At 48.1% G+C, this 7,287-nt stretch overlaps 1 protein-coding gene across 1 annotated transcript in view; it reads left to right on the plus strand.

Moving 5' to 3' along the window:
• Positions 1-564: 564 nt before the first annotated feature.
• LOC105680647 overlaps positions 565-7,287 on the plus strand; it is a 16,534-nt gene continuing 9,811 nt past the window's right edge. Inside the window, exon 1 of the mRNA XM_033320322.1 lies at positions 565-1,202. Coding sequence (XP_033176213.1) covers positions 1,002-1,202 — 201 coding nt within the window. The 5' untranslated portion in view covers positions 565-1,001. The remainder of the gene's footprint in view (positions 1,203-7,287) is intronic.

Consider the following 7,287-nt stretch of genomic DNA (forward strand, 5'->3'; position numbering starts at 1 on the left):
CAGCCGTTAGCGTTGGCTCGGCTGCGAGGGAACACGAATAATGGACCGTCTCGAGCGAGCTGGTAAAAACGTATGCGACGCGATCGCGAGAAAAACTTTGAAAAACGAAGACTTATCCATGGCGCGAAGGTGAATCAGCCCGTAGGCGTGGAAGCGTATTCGCGCATACCGTTAAGAAGCAAGGATTTACGAGGCTGCTTGGTCGCGTCCGCGTTCTCGAAAGCTCGAACTTTGTCAAATATATTAAAAGCTGTCTGCCAACTGGCAAGCTCGACAAAGATGTTTTCCCCCTTTTTCCTGCCTCTCTCCGTGTCGCGCTGTACACTTCACGCCTTTGTATACACGGCACCGCGGTGCTTCCATAGGCGTAAACTGTCGGCAATACCCGCGGCAGTTTCTTTTCTTAGCCAACGAAACGGTCCGCGAACGACTTTTGAAAAACTTGCAAGAACTTACACACGACCGCTCACCTTTTCGTAATAACGTGCATTTAACGGAGAACCGCCGTGCTAATTAATAATCGTAATCGTACATTCTTCCCTCTTGTTTATTATTTATTATAGGTATCGCGTCGTGCGTCGATAGAAAACTGGCTACCTACTATCGCCCTTTTCGCCTATTACCACTCGCTACTCCGTTATTCCTCGTCTTTCACCGTCCCATTTTCCATACTTTTTCCGCCACAGCATCGAACTTGTCTCTCTAAACGTCCACCTTTCACCGAGTCCAACCGCTCGCTCTTTTTCATCGCCGTTCTTCGTGATGTACGATTCAGCCAGGTTCATCGGGACACTCGATCCCCGTAGAGTTTCTCGAATAACTCTGCTTCGGGGAATTATCCGAGACTAGCCGCTTCAGTCGTGCGATCGCTATCGCGTGGAAGTGGCGACGCGCGAATTCAGAGCGAATTTCCCGTTCACGGAACCGCGCAACCAAGCGAGCGAACATCGCAGCCCGCGTTAGCGTTCGAGCAAACGTCAACGGCAACTTCTCGTTTACAGATGTTGCAAAGTAGAAGCGTTCAAGTTGATGCAGTTAGCCGACGCCCTTGCCGCGTACGTGCACGAGAGAAAGCAGGTGAAAGAAGAGAGGTCGAGGACGTCGTTGGAATAGCAATGTCGGCCGTTTTCACCGATCCGCCCACACACTGTGCTCGCTTTCCCCCTTGCAACGCCCCGTATCTTCGGACGCGGTTCGACGCGGTGAGTTTATATCGCGAATAGCGCGGTGGCCGCTTCGAAGGCATTCACCGAAAGAAATCAGCATTTCCGAGACACGTTCTTTGTCTCTGGTTCGGCGCGTGATATCGCGATATACGATAAAGGGACAACGTCTGCGAGGTGATTCGTAATAGAAACTCGTGAGAAATTATTTCGTTAACAAGCGAGATTAAAGATTAAAGTTGAAATTACAGGTTGAACGTGTTGCAAGGAGGCTGTTCATTCGTGACACTTGGAACTCATTTACAGGCTGTGCAAAACGCGATAAGGCGAATTTTGGTGAATGTACGTTGAAGTTGGAAGGGCGACGGAGAACGCATTTAGCAGACATGCTAAACATATTCTCGTGTTTGCCGAGTATACTCGACTGAAACGCTGCTGAAACGTATAATTCCTGCTAATTAGCAATTAAAGCATCGGAACTGTAATAATCGGGAGAACGTGGAGACCGGCGAAGGAACAGATCGATCACCATCTAGTCGCGTCGCAACTCCCAACAGATGGCTTTCTTTCCGTCGACTTCTCCGACAATAACCGTGCCAACTGGTATACCGAGATTACCCGGCCAGCTAGTCCGTTTATCTCGTCGCAGCGACGTCGTTAGTCCTCTCGCGAGAAGCGAAGATTGATGAAGCGTGTAAGGGCGTCGGCTCGCACTCCAGCAGCTCTTTCTCGTTTGCCCTCGTCCCCGTTTCTTTCTGCCTTTCTCTCCCCTTTCTTCGATGCTGGTTTTTCTACCGATTCGTTTTACTAGCTAGCGACATTACTATCCCGAACCTCTCGTTCCACTCGCCCTCCACCAGCTTTCCACGTCGTCGACCGGGCTCGTGGTCGTTCTTTACTTGCCACCTGTAATTTGTGGTTACTCGAGTTTGATTCCTCTCGGATCGCTTTTATCCCGGCGAACGCCGTCGCGTTCATCCCCTGCCGATCGATACCGTACTTCCATGCGAAATCTATCTTTCAGCTGAAACGCGGCTTGTGAATTTTTTACGGCTCTTTCCCTCTATCTCGACCCTTCGCGCGCTCCCTCCGTTTCGACGGCGATTACTTGGTAATCACGGGGCGACGCCTGATGGATATCTCGCGATAATTAGTCGCGTCGATTTCCAATCGCCGGTCTGTCTGGACGAGCGCCATTTCGCTGAAATGACATCGCAGGCAAACGAATCCTGGCGTTACTTCTTTTATGGACCAGGTATATCCGACGGGGAACAGATAAGGCACGAGAATATTCTCAGGTATCCGCCGTTACGTTCACGTTGTTTCACGAGCCGAGGTATTTTATCTCGATCGGATTATACCGCTTTAAAATAACTTAGCCCTGACGGCTGTTGGACGGTCGATAATCGCGGTAATCGTTAATAAAGTTGTAACCTCGTTGTCTCTATTCCCGAGTGTTTATAACGCTGTCTGAAATTCTTTCGTTTGAAAAATTCTGCTCATTTCCGGATGAACGGATGCCGAATTTCGATCGTCTGCCAGTCGAATGATAATCGCGCGCGTGGTGCTCCTAGAAGGAGTTGCACCGAATATAAGGTTGCGGCTAACCAAGCCAAAGCCCCCTATGAAACGTCCAATATATATGTACGGTGAAGGGAAATTACGTTACACGGTGCTATCGCGTAGTTATCTGTCCCGATGACAGCACATAAGACATCCTATTTACTCGAAAGCCGGCAATTGTGTCGCGATGTCGGGCCAAAAATATATTCAAAATGGCTGGCTATCGAATTCGGATCAAGAGGGTTAGGGTTAGGGTTAGGATAAGGGTTAGGTCTAGGTTTAGGTTTGGGTCGCGCGACATTGGCTAACGGAACAATAGACGAGCCGAAAGCTATTCCGCGATCAAGCAATTGGTAATCGCGTCCAACCAAGGAGCTACGAGTCCAGATGGAGGAGAATAGGCTAGTAGGTAAACAGTATAGCCTACAAGAAGGTTGCCGGCAGGGCGTCCATGTATCGAGGATAAATCGAAGATCACGTCGCGACGCGACTACCATCGCGCGTCTCGTAATGACACAGCCGGCATGTAACGCACGTATTATAATAAATTCCAGGCTACCTGATTATACGTGACTACGTGAAGCGAGCGGCGGCAGCGCCACCGCTAGCACCAAGTAAATTTGAAATCTGTCACGTGGTTGAATAACCGTAATCAGGTCGGCTGAAAATCGTTCACCACGTGACCGTATTATACGAATCGATTTTGCGCCCGTTTGCACACATTTACTTTGACTTGCACGTATACCAGGCATTCGCGTATCGCTCGTTTCTGTACATCTGCCACTAAACGGAGTTTAGATGACGAAACGAGAAGCTTATCGGCGGAAAAGCGTTATCCGCGTGAGTCCAGAGCCTGGGGATCCGCTGCTTCTCGACGGTCCTTGAGGCAAACCGTTCTCTTCGGGATCCTCTGACCCAATTCGTGCACGTTGCCAACTGCGTTCGTTCGACCACGCTTTTCAACGGGCAACGGTCGACGATAGCGTTCTACTTTAGCGAGTAGAAACCGAAGGACGCGTACTTGTCCATCTCCTCGTCCACAACCGGCCAGCGTGCCCGTTCTTCCCTATCGTCGATTTGAAATCGCGGCTACGTAGTCGAGCTCACGGCCGCGAACAAATCCTACTTTCACTGTTATTTCCCCACGAGAACGATCTTCCTTTCCGTTTGCTTACTCGCTTTACTTCGATACTTACATTTCCCTCTCTGGATCGTCGAGTCCACGATTTACCGGATTCTAGAGGGTCGATCGAACGAGAAAAGGAGATTCCTTTTCTTCGAACACTTTGCGACGAAAGTGTTATCGAAGCCTTCCGGCCGTTAAGAGGTTCTTATTAATGCCGCTCGGTTACCGAGCAACTTCGGTCGATCGTAAACGAGGCATTTTGGGAAAACTGGCGGTCGACGATCTCGAAATTTTTACAACGCAGCGTGCAAGCTTTCTCCAGTCGCGTGTAAAAACTTGCGTTTTGCAACCGCGAAGCAAGAAGGAAATCGGATCTAGGAAAGTTTGGCACTCGATCGTTCGTGTAACAACATATTTTTATTGCCTTTCATTTTCGGGGTTAGGTATTACGCGGGGCCATTTCGAGCGTTTCGTTTTGAACGAGTCGGCATGCGTTCGACGATTCGTTAGTTGAGCGCCGCGTCGGAAGCGATTCCTTTTTGTTCTTCTTCTCTGTTTTTTCTTTTCTCGCAGTCGCTTCGTTAGTAGGCGAAACTAGGACGCGCGGTCGTATTTGCCACGAACAGAGGCAACAGAGGAACAGAGACGTTTCGTTGCGACGCGAAAGCTGGCCCGACACAAGGCGAACAGAATTAGTAATTGCAAACTCCGCCGCCTGGCAAATTCTATGTGTTTGCAAGGAACACTATCTACAACAGATTTTCCGGATAGTCAAGAAAGGAAGAAAAAAGGAAAGCTTCGCGCTCCACGGATGATCGATAAACCTATGAAAACGATACGTTTCTTCTCGCGGCTTCTAATCAACGTTATATCGTTTTTAACGTCGAGCCGATAAAAGTCGTTGGCGTTCCCGTTTCGCTCGAGAAATCGAAACGCGAGCTTTTCGAGCCTTAACGAGGACGAGCATTTCAATAACGGAAATCTGGTAGCCCGAAACCAGAGGAACAACGAAAATCAGTAGATTTTGGGGTAATGCTTCCGCTCGGAGGACGTCTTGCTCGAAATCATTAAAACTTGTACGAGACGTCTCCTAGTCTAGGCAGCGTATTCATCTTTGAATAATTTCAACCGTCTTTGACCGCGCCCACCGTTGAAGGTAACGCGGTAAATCTGAAAGCTACGGAAACGGATCAAAGCTGGCGCTGATGATATCCGACGCGAGCGACCGAAGCCGGGTTGTTAAATGTACGACTGTAAATTCGACTGTAAATATAGCGTAAATAGTGAAGTCTACAGCGGAACGATCATAATCTTTTGGTCGCGTTGCGATTCTTCGAACGATTTAATTTTGAGAAATAGTTTGTATTTTTAAAGAAGACTATACGCGACGATCAGATTCGCGAATGATTAGAAAACGTGGCGATGATGGGTGTAAAAAGTAGCGGTTCGAGTAGGTGTTACTCGATTGGAAACGTTTCATACAGTTGTTTGTTGGTCGGCGAATCCGTTATCACGCGGATCTGTCGTACGCGAGTAAAATGTATAGCGCAGAAGGAATCATTGTCGTTTGAATTGCACCTACTCGCGTTGCCTCCATCCGTCTCGAGCGCGTTACTCCGGTGCGAAATTCCGGCGGATGTATTTGGTAGGGTTCACGAGGAACAAAGTTGTTGGTAGAACTTGGCGAGTCCCCATGGGCGATACCACGGTTCCAAACTGTCAAGATGGGGAGGTTCGTCACGAAACTGCTGGTTACATTTCGTCCGAACTGCGCGACGCCCTCGAAATGCCGTTCGTTGCTCCGTTCGAAGCTCGTATCGCCGCTTTTCATGCTCGCGGAGTTTCCAACCTGCCTTCCATAATGCACCGTTTCCATCTTCTACCGGTGTGTATTAATTATTCTTGACATCGACTCGATCCCGCTCTCTTTCCCTCCCTCCGATGCTTCGTTAAGCTTCCGCGCAAACGAACCTGCCGCGAATCCCCTCCTTCGTTCTTCCGATCGCTTCGATTCATGGATTCGCTCAACACGCTCCAGCTGCGGCAACCCCGAAATTCGTAAACAAAGAGGTACCCTTCGCCAAACAACAGATCAACGACGACACCATCTCGGTTCTAGTAAGAGGACATAATTACACAGTGACGTATACAAAAGCGCCAAAAGAAGAGATCATTAGCCATCCGTGGTAAACTCACTCTCTGCGGAACAAGCTAATGACATTCGACGAAATATAGCCAATAACTTGTGTTTATTCGACCATTCGTGGAGAGACGCGATCGCGAGAAAGCACATCAACGGGAGTCGTAAATTCCCGTTACGATTAGATAATCGACGCCACGAACTGATCGATCCACTTATCTCTGTTACGATAATAGGGGTGGTTCAATTGAATTTACACCGAATTAGCAGGTATAAATTAATGTTTATTCCAACAACTTATCGACTAAAGAGATATATATTGATAAGGTATAATTGAGTTTCGATCGATAGCCAAAGTTACAGCGTGTAGTATGCGACGTAAGCTTAGATGATGACGGTTGAAAAAATGCATAAAGACTGACTTTCTGTGAAGATGATGCTGCGGTGGAAAACTTACGATGGGTGTGTCTAACGCATGGGACCATCGGATTTGTTGGTGACAATTTTGGCTAGGAAAGCGAGGGCAGTAGACATTGCTTCTGATTGGATGATACGAAGGTCGGTGGACTAGGAAGGGTCTTAGCTGCCCTCGATAGAAAGTTGCTAGTGGTAAGCATCGTACGTGAGAAAAACTAAACCTTCCCGTGTCAACCCGTAGTAGACAATAAACTTTAGAACACGGTTTAGTAAAAAGATATTTGTTTGGTCTGGAGGACCTTAGCTATGAAAATGCTGAGATTTATAGTGGGTCCTTAAGACTATAAGTCTTAAGCGGTAATAATATAAGTATAAGCGGTAAGGATGTGTGGGCATCTGGTTGCCATCTCGCCCGCGGCGTGTGGCCTGGTCTAGGTAGAGTGTCGCCAGACGTAACAACTTGCGACAGGACAAGAGCCATATGCTCAATTTGACGAAACAGGAGCTACATTCCCTTCGACAGATGAACGAGAACGAAGACGTAATTGTGTCATCAGCTGACAGAGGCAATACTATATAATCGTTGCACCAGCCTCTTAAACGACGGCTCGTACAAAAGACTGTAAACGGACCTGTCACCGCAAAAACACAAAATCTGATTAAGAATTGCTCTCTGCCGGAATTACACCGAGAATCCCTTACATGCAAGAATGTACTTTCTTCCAAAAATACATTAGAATTATATTCCTCTTAGATGCATCGTCCGTGCCATAATTTCTCACATCCAAAATATTCTCGCAAGCTTCGATGTCACCGTGTCACAGTTCCCAAGAGCGCTCATTCTCGATACCTTCGACATCGTGAAATCCCCCCCCCCC

The sequence above is a fragment of the Bombus impatiens genome, unplaced genomic scaffold (genome assembly GCF_000188095.3).
Source record: "Bombus impatiens unplaced genomic scaffold, BIMP_2.2 scf_0272, whole genome shotgun sequence".
NCBI lineage: Eukaryota > Metazoa > Arthropoda > Insecta > Hymenoptera > Apidae > Bombus > Bombus impatiens.